We start from the raw sequence: 17,552 nt of genomic DNA, 5'->3' as shown, positions 1-17,552 counted from the left end.
TGAAACTTAGTTACGGCAGAGCCGTTCAGGGATTACAATAAGAATTTACATTTTAGCAGGGCTGCTGAAAGTAGCGAAAGCTAAGAAAGAGCACGAAACAGCCGTACTCGTTCCCAGGCTCTCTGGAGGAGGAGCTCACGTGAAAGTCACGCGGTTTTGTTTTGACATGAGATCGATCTAGTATTTGACGGCAAGGTAGCAGTGGTTAGGTAAGGTTCTTTCTGGCAAAAGATATAAAATTTGGACGAGAGATCATAGGTAAGTGCAAGAGTGGTATACAAAGTAAACGAGTGCTATGCATTAGTATTAAACAGTCGATTCGAACGCCAACTTCTTCCCCGGTCCAGATGGCAGAATGCAGACTACAGTAGCGCTTCACTGCATTTCTCCTAGGTTAGCCTGAAAAGCGGCTCAGGTTAGGGTGTTAGAAGGCTAGCTCTCCGTATCTGGATATAAAATGATAAAAAGTCTGCAGTCTGCCCGCCACCTTAGGGGCAGGGGGACAGGAGGGGTGGGGGGGGGGGGGTATCATGTCAGTGCCCATCTGCCCATATTTATATTTGCAGAGTTACATGACATGACATGTTTAGTTGCAACACCTTCACTTTTGGCTGCACCTTGTTTTGATGGTGAAGCTTGTGAGTTTTCAATTATGACCCTCAAACAACTGTGCCAGCTGGACCTAATCGGTCCTTTAGGTCTGGCTGGATTGACTGAGAGGACAGCCTCTGACTCTCAAAGTGGGAGGTAGGTGACAGGCTAATCACTCGTCACCTTAAAACAAAAGGTGATTACAGAAACTTCAAGTACTCAAACTCAATCTCTGCAAGCATTAGGGACATGACCTTAAAAATCTTCTCTAACCATATTTTAGCTGATCAAGATGCAGTTAGCATTATTGCAAACAGCCACCTTTCTGCCGATACTGTTCTGGTTTGTACCGCTAACAAGCCCCATGAAGCAAAGCTCCAAGCCACACATCATTTTCATTGTAGCTGATGACTTGGTAAGTTTCATGTATAGGAGATCAGCAAAAACCCAGTGAATCAATAGGTAACTTGTGATCAACAAATTGTAAAATACTGGACTCTCTCAGAGACAATGAGTTTAAGACTGACTGTTATAAGATTTTAAACTCTGAGACACAAAGAAAAACGACAGATTTAAAAGGGGCAGAAAGGAGGCAGTGCCCCTTTTTTTCCTTGTAAATGTTGAAAAAAATATACAAACTGTCCTTGGAGTGAATTTTTCTTTCAGTTTGGGATGGGGTTGGGTGTGGCCTGCACTCTGCCACAATTTTCTTTGACCCCCTCTATCTGAATACTTTGGATCCACACCTGAGAAACACACACACAAGAATGAGACTTATTCATGACAAATTGTCACAAGGGATTCTACAGGTGATTCTAAAGGCGGAATTATACATTTGATAAAGCAGCACTACAGGACATCTCCAACAAGAACAATAATTTGTAACAATTGGCATTATTTATAATGAAGCTAAATAATATTAATGTAGTATATTCTGTGTTGAATCTTCAGGGCTGGGATGATGTGAGTTTCCACGGCTCAAACCAGATTCCCACACCAAACATTGACAAACTTGCAAATGAAGGTGTCATCCTTAACAATTATTACGTATCACCTATATGTACACCTACCCGAAGTGCAATAATGACTGGCCGACACCCGATCCACACAGGTGTGTAATAGACAATCAGTATAATTCTCATCTGGATATCAATTAAAGTTAATGTTATAATTATGGACCATGTTAAACTGCTTGAGGCCTAATGTACATGCCCAACAGAACTAATACAGTGTTCATGTACCATACATCAAACAAACCTCTAGTTAATTGATTTACATTTTATAAGTTGCAAGCATTTTTTTTTAAGTGTATTTAACTTAATTAGGAGCTGACTAGTCTTGTTATTTTGAGTTATTTTGGCCACCTACAAAATTATCTTTAAATTGAAGGAGGCCTGAAAATAGTAGTTTAGTAATTAAGATAGAAAAACACCAAAGAGATAATAAGAAGCCAATTAAAAGAACAAGGATTGATGGCTGTAAAAGGATGGAGAAGGTTAAGATGGACTACAAACTGCAAAGTTGAAAAATTTAGGATAAACTTTTCAAGATGCGTGAACCATCAACTGGTAGCTCCTTTAAAAATTTCCTTGTTGTATACCATATTTGCACAGACTTCTGAGGACACTGAGAAGTTTGCCCCTGTGAAAATGTATTTACAGTGTAGTCTAAACAGAGTCAGGATGACAGTCAGGACCAGAGAGCAATTAATGTTATTAGCCCTTGATTAGTGAACTCCATGCAGTGTGTAAAGTGCGTGGCAGGGGGAGGGAACTGTCAGCTGCCAGTACATTTTGACAGTGCTACAGGTTTTTGTTATATCGTGGTAATTTCTCAATTTAATCTGGCTGAGTTAAAGTGCCCAGGTCTGACTTGACTTGGAGAACAAACTGCACTGTATCTTGGGAATATAAACTGCACTGGTAATGCACCATCTAAGTTTCTTGAGTCCAGTCTGTTGAATTATTACCAATTCAAGTAGTTTCCTTCTCCCATTTGTTAACGCTCTCTTCTAGGCATGCAGTCTGGAGTTATTTATGCAGCACAGCCTTATGGACTGGGATTGAATGAGACTCTTATGCCACAGTACCTAAAAGAACTTGGATATGCAACTCATGGCATTGGCAAGGTTTGGCATTTTTCATGTAGGTTGCACAAAAAATATCTATGTAGCTTCCAAATCTTGAACTGAAATAAGGCACAATTTCAGGTTACATTTCTCTGACAAATGGCCTTGCTTTATGTATAACATCAGCCTTAGAAACTCGTTACAGCTGGCAATGGACCTTTTATCAACTTCAAGTGACTTTAAGTGTCGACAAGTTAGTCTAAAATGAGATGAAAAACTACTGCTGACTATTATTTATTAGAATTGCTGCAGACTTACTTACATTTATTTATTAACCCAATATCCCTACAATTTGCACTGCCACATGTCCCTTTTAACTGAGAGGAAAGGTGTGGATATAATATAAACTTGTAACCTAGCTCTCAGCCAGGATTCTCTCCTTCTTTCTTCCTTCAAATCACGACAGATTGAGCCTACTTGCAGGCTTGCATTGATCAATCATTGAAGTCACTTCCTGCCTCGTTCCTAAATATACTGGTCTTTTGTTTTATTTTAGTGGCATCTTGGCTTCTTCAAGGTTGCCTACACTCCTTCCAAGCGTGGATTTGACTCATTCTTTGGTTACTGGACAGGCAAGGAAGACTACTGGGACCACTCCTCCTCTGCTCCTGGTGGGGGCTGGGGACTGGATTTCCATAATAACACTGAGGTTACTACTCACAGACAGATATTGCTTGAAGTTATTAATTAGAACACATCTACTTCATCTGGTCAGTCATCTACTTCCTCATTCCAAGAATAGGTTGTCCAATGATTATTCACAAATGTAATGGATTGGACAATTTTTTAGGAGTATTTTCTTCAAATGGTAAGCCACTGACCTTTCCCAGGGGTCCCGTTTGCAAACCCCACCCTCCCCTAGTGCACACAAAAATTAGCATATCATAGTTCTCTGGCACAAGAAATACTTTGGTTATAACACCCTCCCCCCTCTCCCCTCCCTGACCACCACCACCATGCAGCAATGATACTGAGAAAATCTGCCCAAGGAATTTCTGGAAGGTAATATAAGTATATATTTTTTATTTTGGTAATTGCAGAGAACACTGTAGCCTTTTTGGAAGCATGTCAGTGAAAAAATTTTGTATATTTGTTATAAACTACACACCACTATGGCCATCGTCCCCCTCCCTCCCCCTGGCACTCGTAACCCACCCTAAAACAGGTGCCCATAGTTATAAACACACTTAGAAACCCATTTCAATGATATACTGGCCCAGGGCTTAATGTTGCTTGTTTGTGTTGTGTCTTAATCATTTCACATTTTTGTAGAATGTCTTTACAGAATGGGGAATGTACAGTACAGATCTATTTACCACTGTGGCTATCGACATTATCCAGTCACATGATGCATCCAAACCATTGTACCTGTACCTCCCTTATCAAGCAGTTCACAGTGCTAATAAAATCCAGCCTCTTCAGGCTCCTGAAAAATTGATCAACAAATTTAAAAATATCGAGGATGAACGCAGAAGAATCTATGCTGCAATGGTCACTGCCTTGGATGATGCTGTGGGAAAGGTAAAAACTAAAGGAAGTTTCATTTTAAGGTTTAAAATAATGTTCGTTTAGATTTATCTCCAACGAACGAGGGATTAATGTAATGAACCAATCAGGTTTCGAAGAACATGCAGCTGCCAAACGCGGGAAAACATGCAAACACTTCGGAAAACATGCCGCTGGTGCAAAGCGCGGGAAAAAGTGTAACCGATTACATCATAGTTAATAGAGGGTAATGGGCCAGTCCCCCTATAGGCTCTTTGCAGCTGGGGTCACGTGACCACATTTTTTCTTTTAAAAATTTCTATTATGGGCTATAACTTAAAGAATGCCAGAAATGGAAAGAGCATATTAAAAATACTAGAATGGCCAAGTTTGAGGTCCCTTGCATTAAAGAGTAAGTTAATACGACAGTTTGAATTTTCAGAAAATTTAGAGGATTTGTATGGAAATTGTTGCTGGAGAGCAAGGTCTTGCTCTCCAACAACTTTTTCCATACAAATCTTCTTATTTTTTAAAAATTCAGACCGTCGTAAAATCTCATTCTTAATAGATGGGCGCCTCAAACTTGGCCATTTTGGTATTTTCAGTATGCTCTTTCCATTTCTGGCATTCTTTAAGTTATAGCCCATAATAGAAATTTTTTTAAGAAAAAATGTGGTCACGTGACCCCAGCTGCAAAGGGCCTATTAACTATGATTACATGTAACCCGTATTTAGCGCGGGAAAACAATCATGTTACCGCTGTGAAACGCGGGAAAACATGCAAACGTTGCGACTTGCGGGAAACATGCAGCTGGTGCAAAGCGTCGGAAAAAGTGTTATCGCTCACGCGTAACCCATATTTAGCGCGGGAAAAAAGTCTTGTACGCTGCCGACCACTGCCAAACGCGGGAAAACATGCAAACGCTGCGAAATGCGGGAAGTGAATGTAGCTGCAGCCACGGGAAGCAAAATCACATTTAGTTGGTTGGCTCGAGAGCAAGATAACAATCAAAATGCTTAGTCAACATGGAAACAAAGCAGAATCATAATTATTTTTACAGTCGATCATAACCTTCTCTGTGAGCCAAAACAATCACACTGTCAAAGGCAATGAGCGGAAGTCTAATAAATCAATCACCACTCAGCACAACCGATGGCAACCCAAGGATAAAAGGTTTTCTTAAATCATCTGGTTGGCCAAAAATAAAACCTTGTTGTTCAGGTTATAATTACTCAAAACCTCCTGAGTGATTTTCATTTGCGTGGAAAAACCGGTAAGAATTTTCCACCAAATGGAACTGTACAATTTTTCAACTGATAAACAAAATGAGACCGAACGAGGGTGTACAATTTGACAGCATTTGAAGACCTTCCAGCGGAAAGGACTGTTCCATTCCATTTCATTTCCCAAAACGGCTGGGTATTTCATCAAGGAGCGGGGGAATAGTGTAAAAAAGCAAATGGTACAGAAATTTCCGATCACTCCGGTTAAACGAGAAAAGAGGGATACCTTTGAGGGTATTTCACGTTTTCCGAAAAATTTCCATTAGAAAGGCCCGTTCTATTTGGTCTCCCACCAGAAAAAAAAGAAACGTTTTTTTCCCATACAAAGGGCTTTCTGTTGCCCGAATTTTAAGCAAAACGAAAGGTTTTAAAATCAAGTATTTTTATTTTCAGTATTTTCTCTTTTAAAAAGATAAGAGATGTCTTAGAGGCGAAAGGTTTGTACAGTAACTCCGTGATCGTCTTCACAACGGACAATGGTGGTCCAGCAGCAGGGATGGACAAGAACATGGCCTCTAATTTCCCTTTGCGTGGTCTCAAGGCTACTCTGTGGGAAGGCAAGCGTACCGATATTCTATATCAATGAAAGTTCTCTCATTCTAACTCTGTCATATTTCTGGCAATAGAGATTGTTGTTGTTGTTGTTGTTGTTGTCGTCGTCGTTAATGATGATGGCGGTGATAATGATGATGATGATAATGACGATGATGGCACTTTTTAACCTTAAGTTGGTTTATTTGCTATTCCACGTTACCCTTAGACATAAATCCTCTTGTTATTTCTCTAGATTCCTTAAACTGCCTTCATAAAATTTTTCAAGCATTAGAGGAATGCATGTCGTGTTAGCATCCATGAATACCTAGTGATATTTATATTACCGCTTTCCACAACTATTTATCAACATGTCGCATGTTCTTCACTTTCCTCATAACATGAACAGGCGGTGTACGTGGAGCAGCCTTCGTCCACAGTCCCCTTTTGGAGTCAAAAGGCCGTGTAAGCCTGGACCTGATGCACGTGACCGACTGGCTTCCAACGTTGTACGCGTTAGCAGGTGGAAGTACTAGCAAGCTCCGTAACGTGGACGGGTATAATGTGTGGGACACGCTGTCCAGTGGAAAGAGCTCACCTAGACAGGAACTATTGCACAATATTCACCCGAGTGGCGGAGAGGCTGCAATGCGGTATGGGCAGTGGAAAATTCTGGTTAATGCAGGTAAGAACAACCAAATGCCGTGTGCCATCGAATTACGTTTCCTTTGTCTATGTACGTTCAAGTTGTCTTTCATCAATTACTCAGTGTAGAGAACCGGGTAAACAAGAACCAAATCAGCAAATGTTGTTATGATGCAATTGTTTGGAATGACAATCAATTATTCAGTTAGTCTATCAATCCGACAATCCTTCCAATCAGTAAAGCATTAAATCAGTCAATGAGTTGATTATAAATCTAAAACTTAATCAACTATTGAATGAAGCAATAAGTCAGTCAGTCAGCCAGTCACCACGTCAGTCAGTCAGGTAGGCAGGAAGCCAGTTAGTCACCACGTCAGTCAGTCAGTCAGTCAGTCAGTCAGTCAGTCACCACGTCAGTCAGTCAGCCACCACGTCAGTCCGTCAGGCAGGCAGGCAGGCAGTCAGTCATGGTAAGTCAGTCAGTTGGCATTTGTACTGTCTATCGAGTGTCTTTCCAAACTAGTACTAAAACAAGTGACACCTTGCTTGGCAGGCAAAGCCTGGAATGGATGGTACCCGCCGCCAGGATACGAACAGTCGAATTTTTCCAACAGAACGTTAAAAAACGCCGTGGTTACGTGCGGCGATCCCCCCAGTACCGCACCTGACTGCAGCAAGTCCTCAGGACCATGTCTGTTTGATATTGAACAAGATCCCTGCGAGTACGTGAACTTGGCAAGCCAGCACGAAGACTTGGTTCAGAAGTTGTTAGCCAAGTTAGAAGAATACAGGAACTCCAGCGTTCCCCCCAGGAATAAGCATATGGACCCCAGGGCTAATCCTAAATACCACGGAGGAGCGTGGGTTCCTTGGGAAGATCTTCCTTAGTTTAATTCGTGTTCTTTATACGCAAAGCTTGAATGACCTATGTTGTCATATTACAACGAAATTCGCGCGAAACGTTTCTAATATATAGAGTTTTTTCCAAACTTTTTCCGTAGTTAGATAATGAGTTAATTGAAAAAATTAAAGAAGTAAATGATCAGTATTTAATGGGAGCTCCGCTTTTAGGCTTGGCTAAATCTATCTATTATTTTTTTTATAACTGGGTCAGTAGCGTTAGTAATTCGAAGTATTATCATCCTTTCCATATTCCTCAACCCTTAAATAAGCATTTAAAACCGTCGCACAGCTAAACTAAGAGCTCAAAAGAGCGGAATTCGATGGCTCGCGAGGCAAAAATGTCATTGAAAGGAATAACAGTGATTGCAAAGAAGGCCCAAAACGGCAGAGATCGCCAAAAATCGCAACGGACACACAAGAAACGAGTAAATTTTATTTATCTCGTGTAAAATGTTCATATTTAGGAAGATTTAGCGTTCTAAATCGACCGTATTTCGTTCCCCATACAATCTCTTATAAAGAGTTCAAATTCTCAACGGCTCCTCGCGTAACCTAACGCCGGGTTCTTTCCGCCCGCGAGTCACACAACGCGCGCGTAACGCTTTCAAATATTTGTTTTTCGCTTTTCTCGAGACGTGAGCCTGGGAGGCCTGTGATGAAATGGGTCTTGGCGACTGACTTGTAGATTTCTAAGACGGGAACGATTGTTTTTAGTGCTAAATGCACTATTAGGATGATGAGGAGGGCTTTCGTCCGTCATCATAGTATTCGCCAGGTTCCCATCGATATCATTTGCAAACGTTTCTTGGAATCGATACTGAGATACTCAGTTGAAGTGGTTTTCTCTGTCAAAACGAAAGAAATAACGGACGGCTAGTTATGAAATAGAACACTGCCGAGGTTTCAAATTTGTTTTTGTTGTCGGTGAATGAGACAAGATATTAATCAGGCGGCACGCCCAGAAACTTTAACTTGATATAAATTTTTGGGCGTCTCTTTTTTTTTTTTTAGGGTCCTTCAGGGGCATTTTAATATCTTGTAGTAATGGCAATTCTTAAATACGAGAATTTTTTAACGGTTTGGCTCCTGGTTTATGGTATGGAATTCCTGAAGACTCCATGGCGGCGAGTTAAACCTCGAATTAATCAGATTTTGACGTGACACAGTGGTTCTTTCATTTTGCGCGGCTCAAAGAGGTAAACATACGTGTCTCATAAAGTGACAAAACGTTTTCTGTTTAAAAACAGAAACGCTGTTTAACTTCAATAATGTCCTCTCGTTTAAACCAGTTTTGAAATAGATGTTAATTTGAAGTGCTTTGTGGAATGTGAGGACACAAATCTGCGATCATTGTGGCAACTCTGAGAATAAGACCATGCTTGCGTGACGATGTTATATATTAAGAAGGAATCCACCACAAGTTCCAGTAACTCGTGCAAATTAATTCCAAACTGAACGAGAAAAACCGTGTGGATACGTATACTTATAACTTCAGTGCACTTTATAGTAATTTTTACCATTTTTAGGACCTGATCGTGATCTCGTCCCCAGTGCATACGCATTTTCAAGCAGCGGTGACCGAATGCTCAATGCCCAACCTCGTTCCCAGGGCCTTCTCGACGATTTTTAAAATGTGAAAAGGGCAGAAGGCCCTGGGGGCGAGGTTGACCTAACGCCCTGGACAAAATCAAAGCCCAGAACAAGAAATTTGATTGTGCGCATGCGTTCAAGTTCAACAACAGTTTCTAAACTATACGTAGAGAGGGTAACCGCTGTAAATAATGCTGGCTCACCTTCCGATTTATTGGTCCAAAAAATAGTATCGCGGCCTCTCCCAACGACATGGTCTCCATCGATATTTTTGCCATTATAAATGATTCATTTGAGGGGCTTATTCACAACCGGCGGTTAATCGAGAAAACACAGCAGTTGTTGTATAAAGCTGGGAAACTTTAATGAATCACATTTTCAAAAAGTCAGCAAAAACACGGAGCTCTTTCTCCGAGGCCCCGTCAACACCGCGCTGGAGAAATTTGTAAACGCAACTTTATTTCTACGGTTAGGCCTACCGTCTACACTAATTCGTCACAACAAAGCTTTTCTAAAATGCTCTTCAAACCGGAGGAATTTGAAAACGCCGGCTTTTCATGATCATGTGGACGGAAAACATTTTGAAAAATTAGCTTTTCGAAAACTATGACATCACGATAATCACGTGATTTCCCTGACCGAGTTTTCCTCAGAACACAAATTCGGTAATTGTTGCATTTTCAAATTTCTGCGGCGTAGTGTGGTGCCTATCTTAAGTACAAATGAAAGTCAACTGACTATAGATACAAATGTTTACTAACTGCTAACTACAAAGCCTCTCGTATTCTGGTACTGGCTCGTATTATTCACTCTACATAAAACGTAACCAAGTGTTTGAGACGAAATCCGATAGAAAATCGAGCAATTTCAGTTTTTAGTGAACACAAATCAGGTGCCAGAATAATTTTAGGTATTTTACAGTCCTTTTTAAATTTTCGTAAAACTGAAGACATAAATATTTACCTGAAACAACAACGAAAACAATTTCCCATGAGAACGCGAGAAAATAAGTTTCATCATCAGTTTTATTTCACCAGTACTTACAAGTGTTTCATACGAAGTTCAACATTTGTTTTCAACGTTTGGTGTTGTTAGAAATGATTTTTTTGGAAGATATTTTAAAAAACAGCGTTCAGAAGTTCACAATACAATGAACATAATCTTGGTATAAAGTATTTTTCCACTTGTTACTCGAACTTCTGGTGGATTCCGTCTTAATTTATAATCTATGGTCATTGTTCACTTAGGTTATCATATAAAATATCGCAACCTCGTTTCCAGTTACTGAAGAGAGAAACCTGGGAACGAGGTGCCGTGCATATTTTTGTTTAGGCTGCACACACTACTCCCCACAGTTCTCATTCGGTTTTTCGTCACACCATGCCGTCCATAAACCATTGTGATATTTGGGGTTGGCGTTTTTGTCGTATGGTTTATTTCGTATTGGTACCATAGTTGACTTGTAGGTCTCCAGCAGCTTTAACATGTGGTTGAGCACGTCGGTCTCCTTCTGGGCTAAATTGGTGTATTCGCACGGATCTTCTTCGATGTTGAAGAGACAAGGTCCGTCCTTTTTACCGCATTTTGCTGGCTCGGCAGGCGGCGGTCCGCACGTTACAACAGCGTTTTTGAGGGTGGGGTGGGTGCTAGAGACATTGCGAGGACGTTGTGCGTTTTCTTCCAAACCTGGTGGTGGGTACCATCCATCATGACCGTGGCCTAGTATTGATTGATTAAAAAAAAATGTCTGAGTAAGTGACGTTTTGATTAAAGCCCTGTGTAGTCAATCAATCCCAGTTGAACACACAAAAAGCCATATGGCAGTCGGAGGACTGAGTCGTTAGAATCCAAGAGACGATCATCCTCTCTGTGGAATCCTACTTTTTTCCAAATTGGACATAACGTCATCTTATTAACAATTAGACTACCAGCTCGAGTTTTCAGTTTGAGCGAATAGTCAACGAGGCGAACTCGAGTTGACTATCGCTCGTAGAAAATGAGGGCAAGTAGTCTAGTTGTTTTGGTAGACACTCTAAAGGATTACAGCAAAAATAACTACAATTTTGTGCATTTTAAAGCCTAATTTTCCAATTTCAAGAGCAGCGTACGCGATCGTTGTCTATCGGCGAATAGAAAACGACGAGAGAACCAATCAGATTAGTGGATTTCCAATAGACCACAACTGAGTGGCTAGGAATTACATATATTGACTGCCTAATTCTTAGTTATTGCTGCATTTTCGCTTGATTGACAAATGACTTATGGCCCCAGTTGTTCGAAGGCTGGATAATGCTATTCACCGGATAAATCGCTATCCAGTGGATAGGTGTTAACAAAACAAACCACGCTATTTTGTGTATATTTGTGATTTTTACCTGATGAATTGTGATATTAGCGTTGTTTAGCTGTTAGGTTCTCATTAGTTATTAGGTGGAATACCTGTATACTAGCTCTCAAGCTAAGCGTATATCCACGTTAAATAAAGCATGCATGCATGCATGCATGCATTCATTCATTCATTCATTCATCGGGATTGTGATTTATACCTTTGATAGCGTCATCCAGGCCACCTTTCGAACAACCAGGGACTTGTGTTCTCTTGGAACAGTTTAGAATCACAAAGTCCTGGTCGAATGAACACTTAAAAAGAAGCAAAAAAAAAAACATGTTCTTACTTTCATTCACCAAAAGTTTCCATTGCTGATAACGAATAGCTGACGTCCACGACGTAGGGTCAATGTTGTGCACCAGTTCTTGCCTCGGAGACGCTTTCCCCTCTGACAGAGTAGGCCACATATCATACCCGTCTGTGTCGAGCAGCATGTTAACGTCCCCTCCTGCGCGCCCGTACAACGTTGGGAGCCAGTCAGTCAAGTGCATTAGGTCCATGCTCACTCGGCCTTTGGATGCCAACAGGGGACTGTGGATGAAGGATGCTCCTCGTACACCGCCTGTTGGAGTGGAAACCGGAAGCAAGTTTGAATATCGTCTCTACTCGGAAAAACGCCAAGGTACTTATTGAATTTTTCGACGCTTTGACGCGGCGCCTATTCAAGGGCGCGGCTCAATAACAGTTCATTAAGAAATATGTTAAGTCATTACTTTTTCCCACACCAAAGTCAAATAGTAAGCCTCTTCCACTAGGCGCTGCTTTAGCACTTGAGTGTTTTGAGCGAGCTAAACAGCACAGTGTTGTTTTTACATGACGGCGCACATTAATAATTCTGACTACACTAACACTTTTTCGCGGCGAGTGCAGATCAACTGGACAGATAGGCCTATAATCGAATGGTGGGAATTACAAAAGGATTTTCAGTACACTTTGCTTGCAAGTCATTGTGTGTGAATCAGTGCAAATCTACAGTCGGTTTTTATTTTGTTGCTTTCTCATTTTGTCCATTTTAATTAAACTTAGTTTTGAGTCCTATTTGCAAGATCTGTTTCATCATTTACAGTGTTCTCAAAGTCGTTTAATAAGTTATTTTTTTGTTTGCACCACTCACCTTCCCACAGACTATACTTGGTTCCTCTCAGTGGATAATTACAAGCTGTGTTCCGACTTACACCATCAGCTGGGCCACCATTATCAGTGCTGAATACTATTATAGAGTTTTCGTACATTCCTTGGGCTTTAAGAGCATCCAGAACCTAACACAAGACGAGTAGAGAAATGAGACACACACGAAGTGTGAATAAGAAGAGACTAATCACGGCAAAGGGGCTTTCATCGAATACGATAGAGTTCTTTCAATTTAGAAAAGGATCGATAAAGGAAGGTGGCGTAACACTGGCTACACTAGCAACTGAAGCAAAAGCTTGGAGAACAGCTATTTTCCCTAGATGAAATGCTAGTCCACTACTTCAAGAATTTTGCCAGCTTGCACAGGAGCGTAACAGCTAGCATGGCCCTGTACAGGTCATGGCTCGAATCAGGTCCACTCTAACCAGAGTAAGGCAAAAAGGTAAAGTCTGCATCAGGCCAAGTGGTCCATACGATACCGCCGGAGCTTACACCGGTTTCCGTTGCACGAAGCGACTAGGAGTATTTCTACTCCCCCCTGGATGGGATGCTGGTCCGGGGCCATCGCAGGGTTACGTATATCCCCAAGGTCACGTATACCCGCTGGTACCCATTTATACACCTGGGTGGAGAGAGGCACTGTGATAGTAAAGTGTCTTTGCCAAGAACACAGCACAATGTCCCCGGCCAGGGCTCGAACTTGGACTACTTGATCGAGAGTTCAGCGCTCTCACGCTGACAATGTCCAGATTACTTTGTCATCGTGCCTACGTATCTTTCGGCATAAGCTCATACTGTCCTATTAAATCTACCTTTCCAACGGATTGATCCAGAGCAGTAGCCATTGCAGCAAAGATTCTTCGATTGTCATCATGGATACTTTTCTTAAACTTGCTGATCAGATCTTTAGGAGCTTCGAGTGGTTCATGCGCCAGTGCACTGTGCACTGCTTCATGAGCCAAGTACAGGAACAATGGCTTGGAGGTATCATGTGAATTGATCAGATTCACAGCTTGGTCCGTGAAAAGGTGCGTGCGATAGTTTCCCCACTGATTGTAAACAGGCTGTGAAATTTACAGAGAGAATATTAAAACGACACTAATCGTTGAGTACGAGGTGAAAAATAGACAACGAGGATCGAATGGTTCAATCGACTGCTCATGCGGACATTTCAGTGTGATCTAAACAAAGCATTGGTCTAAAAAATGGCGGGAAATTTGTCGCGTGTTGTTCACGTTTTGAGTTGAATGAAGCTTGTCAAGAAAGCGAGCGAGAGATTTCTTCCGAAATACTTTTCGCGTAATCTCCTCCAAAGTTGTTTATATTTCGGAAAAATGTGACAGTTGGCAAAAGATGTAAGGGAAGATCCGAAATAGGTAAAAGGGACAAGGCCTAATTGCAAGATGACAACTTTACTGGGGTGCTAAGCTTAATTTTATGCTGAAAATCTGTTGGAGGTATCATCTGAACTGCTCAGATTTACAGCGTGGTTGGCGAAAAGGTGCGTGCTGATTAAAACAGGCTGTGAAATTTAGTCCCAGTCCGCACTACACCGGAGAAATTTGAAAACGCAACTGCATTTTTACGGTTATAGGCCTACCGTTCACATTAAAATCCGCAGAAATTGCCTACCGAAAACGGAGCTTTTCGGAAACGCTCTTCAAACCGGAGGAATTTGAAAATGCCGGCTTTGCGTTTTAGTGTGGACAGAAAACAATTTAAAAACGGAGCTTTTCGAAAACGATGACGTTGCGATAATCATGTGACTAACCCTAACCCTCAAGGGTGGAAAAAGGTCAAAAGAGCAAAAAGGGTGCACTCAAGAGTTTCTGCTTCTGGCGTTTTCAAATTGCTTCAGCGTAGCGGTACCCTGGGTGCCAGAGGGAATTTTTTTTGTTTTTGTGGTGAAGCCGCTATCAGTGACAAAAGAATGCTTAAACACATGCAATGACTGATCATTTTACATGCCCAGGTACCTCTGTGTTATTTCTCAGGTCCAGTCCCCATTTATCACCCTCAGCCTCTGAGTGATCCCAATAGTCTCCAGCCCCCAGCCAGTAACCAAGGTGAGAGTCAAATCCACGTTTAGTTGGCGTGTAGTCATATTTAAAAAATCCAAGATGCCACTGCAAAATAATGCATTTGTATAAATAAGTATGCAAGGAACTCTATATTTGCTCTGACTCTTTTTATTGCAACAATAGTACAGTAAATAGTAGTATAGTAATAATAGTTTAGTAAAGTATAGTAAATATCACAGTACAAGCAAATAAATAATAATTATTGTTTTCAAATGCTCCTATCCATATGATATGCATGGAGGAAGTAAATTTTGCCATAAACTGGCTCTGGCATTGGGTCAAGTGTTGCATACCACCAGAGATTATCCTGGTTTCTGTAGCATTTAGCAGCTAGGCATATTTCCACTCAGCCCCCTGGATGTGATACTAGTCCATTGGAGGTGTACCCCCACCATTTAATTCACTAGTACCCATTTATTAGATATAGCTGGGTGGAGGGAGGCACTGTGAGAGTAAAGTGCACAAGAACACAGCCCATTGACCCCAGCTGGGGCTCTGAGTGATGCAAATTAACCCACAAAACTCGACCCAGACCATTACAAAGGCCAACCGATCCCACTCTGCCTTAGACATTCAAATGAAACCCAGCATCTACTGAAAAAACGAAAACCCAGTAAGGATGCCATATGCTTTGTTTTATATCCATACCTTTCCCACAGCATGTGTGGCATAACCCATTTCCTTGAGATACTGAGGCAGAAATTTCTCATCCAGACCTACACCAAAAGGCTGTCCACCCATAATGACACCATGCTGCATTCCTAGAATGGTTATTGTATAATATCGAAAGAAAATCAAGTGAAATGTTAATGAACAACAATCAAACCTAAGGTATTAATCTGGACCAGCAGCTTCATATATTTTCATCTATCAGGCAGAAGTCAGGATAAATAACAGTTCAGACATGAAATAGCCTCTTTTTCAGCTGTCGTTCCAGATGGTCACCCCTCACCCAACAATGGCTGCTTGAACCAAACTAAATTCCTTTCCTTTTGAGTGAGACTGTCATAATTTTGATAAAACATGCAAAGGAATGAGGTTTGGGTTTAAGCAGCTGTTGTCAACGGAGAGACAGTTGCATAACATTAATGACCCCAAATGATGGCTGCAAAGGAGACTAGATGTGAAAGGCAACCAACAAGTAAACAAATGTCAAAATATCAAGCATCATAGCAATGCATACAGAGAGCTATCTCTCTGCAATGCACACAGACAGAGAGCTAGCTTAATTACAGGTGTATTACATGTATACCACATGACCGTAGATAATAAACAAACAAAAGGTTGCTACAGTACTTCCCAGTCTCTTATATGGTGTACAATATACTATACCGGTAGCAATTCAATTATTTCGTACCTGTATGTATTGGATATTTTCCAGTCATGATGGCACTACGACTTGGTGTGCAGATTGGTGACACATAGTAGTTGTTTAAGATGACACCATCATTTGCCAGCGAATCAATGTTAGGAGTTGGAATTTGATTTGAGCCATGAAAACTCACGTCATCCCAGCCCTAAGAGTAATGACAAATAAAGGAAACTGGAGGTCAAGACATTGCCTCTAATATTTATTCAGGCATGCATAATAGCTCTTTACAGTCCTCAATGCATGAAATTCAACAAAAGAAAAATGTAAGATTTAAAGAATGAGTGTATCTATACCAGAGGCTGAGGTTCATGTGAATAAACTGGCATAAATTATGATAACGCACCCACAAACCAGAGTACTCACACAGTAGTAAAAACCAAGAACACAAAGAAAAAAGTTGATCCCTTCTAATTAAAGGCTTTTCTGTTGTATTTGATCACAACTGAACATAATACTTTAATAAAATAGTGGCAGGTCTAGGAGAGGGGCCCGGGGTGCCCGGCCCCCACTTATTTTGGGCAAAAAAAAAAAAATCGTAGAAGGAAGAAAGCCCAGCAGGGCAAGCAGCCCCCACCTCCTCCTCCCTCCTCCCGCCCCCTTAGCTCAAGGTCTGGATCCGCCACTGAAACTATTTATTATGATATAACCATCACTTAATTCAATCAGATGTAGTTAATAATTAACTAAAGCTGCAAGACAAAAGCTTGCTGTTGGACTGCTTACCAAATCATCGGCAAGGATAAATATGATATGAGGTTGGCTAGCATTCTTGCTTTCACCTGCTGTAATCAGTTGAAAAGAAGAAAACACCGCCAACAGCAGCACAAACATCGCAGTAGTTTTCATACTATCCGTAGCCGAACCTCACTGATCTGATCTGCAGTCCTAGACCCTGCCTGGAACAAAAGGCATTATTTACATGGAGGTCGAGGATGATCTATTAAAAAACAGCTGATCGCGAGCTTGCAAACATTGACGGCATCGAATATTAAATCATTGAAATGTCAATATTAACGCGCGTTTCGCACTCACCGTAAATCCACCGTGTGCAGGATGATCGTGGAGAAATCCTAGTTCGCCAACTCTGCGCGATTATTATCACAACCTGTGACAATCATGTGACAAATTTTCATTTCCGCTGGCAAGTCGCCATCTTGAGCTCGCGTGACCTCGCGTCGAGTCACAGGCGACCCAGACGTTGAATACGATTAATACGTGACATTATGCTGTTGGCAATTGCGTTACAATTTTAGCCGTTTATAAGATAATGTATGAGAATGCTTCGAAAATTACTCTAAATTGCGTTATTTTGATGTCTCAAAATAACGCAATGCAAACACAAGGTAAGCCATTTTACTCAAATTGTTTTCTACACGTAGCATTTAGAGTAATTTTCGAAGCATTCTCATACATTATCTTGTA

The 17,552-nt window shown here is 41.1% G+C and overlaps 2 protein-coding genes across 3 annotated transcripts; one reads left to right on the top strand and one right to left on the bottom strand.

The window, feature by feature from the left end:
• Window positions 1-122: 122 nt before the first annotated feature.
• On the top strand, window positions 123-7,712 carry LOC110058012 (arylsulfatase B-like). The gene is made up of 9 exons (XM_089288910.1): window positions 123-258; window positions 875-1,006; window positions 1,543-1,702; window positions 2,607-2,719; window positions 3,216-3,368; window positions 3,992-4,240; window positions 5,901-6,045; window positions 6,429-6,704; window positions 7,218-7,712. The coding sequence occupies exons 2-9, from the start codon at window positions 884-886 to the stop codon at window positions 7,550-7,552; spliced, it is 1,554 nt and encodes a 517-aa protein (XP_089145036.1). The 5' UTR covers window positions 123-258; window positions 875-883; the 3' UTR covers window positions 7,553-7,712.
• Window positions 7,713-9,496: 1,784 nt separating this feature from the next.
• LOC110065484 (arylsulfatase B-like) lies at window positions 9,497-17,285 on the bottom strand. 2 transcript variants are annotated; one of them, XM_089288909.1, is made up of 9 exons: window positions 17,163-17,285; window positions 16,854-17,022; window positions 16,116-16,275; window positions 15,407-15,519; window positions 14,654-14,803; window positions 13,490-13,741; window positions 12,661-12,805; window positions 11,833-12,108; window positions 9,497-10,876 (listed from the first exon to the last, which is right to left on the bottom strand). In XM_089288909.1, exons 2-9 carry the CDS (start codon window positions 16,974-16,976, stop codon window positions 10,500-10,502), a joined length of 1,596 nt encoding a protein of 531 aa, XP_089145035.1. In that variant the 5' UTR covers window positions 16,977-17,022; window positions 17,163-17,285; the 3' UTR covers window positions 9,497-10,499. The 2 variants fall into 2 exon arrangements, with proteins under 2 accessions (XP_089145035.1, XP_089145034.1); XM_089288908.1 differs by having other exon boundaries at window positions 16,854-17,026; window positions 17,163-17,280.
• Between the last annotated feature and the right edge of the window lie 267 nt (window positions 17,286-17,552).

Source organism: Orbicella faveolata, unplaced genomic scaffold, assembly GCF_042242905.1.
Source record: "Orbicella faveolata isolate gen_17 unplaced genomic scaffold, um_ofav_v1 contig_2, whole genome shotgun sequence".
NCBI lineage: Eukaryota > Metazoa > Cnidaria > Anthozoa > Scleractinia > Merulinidae > Orbicella > Orbicella faveolata.
This window is presented reverse-complemented; position numbering and strand designations above follow the sequence as displayed.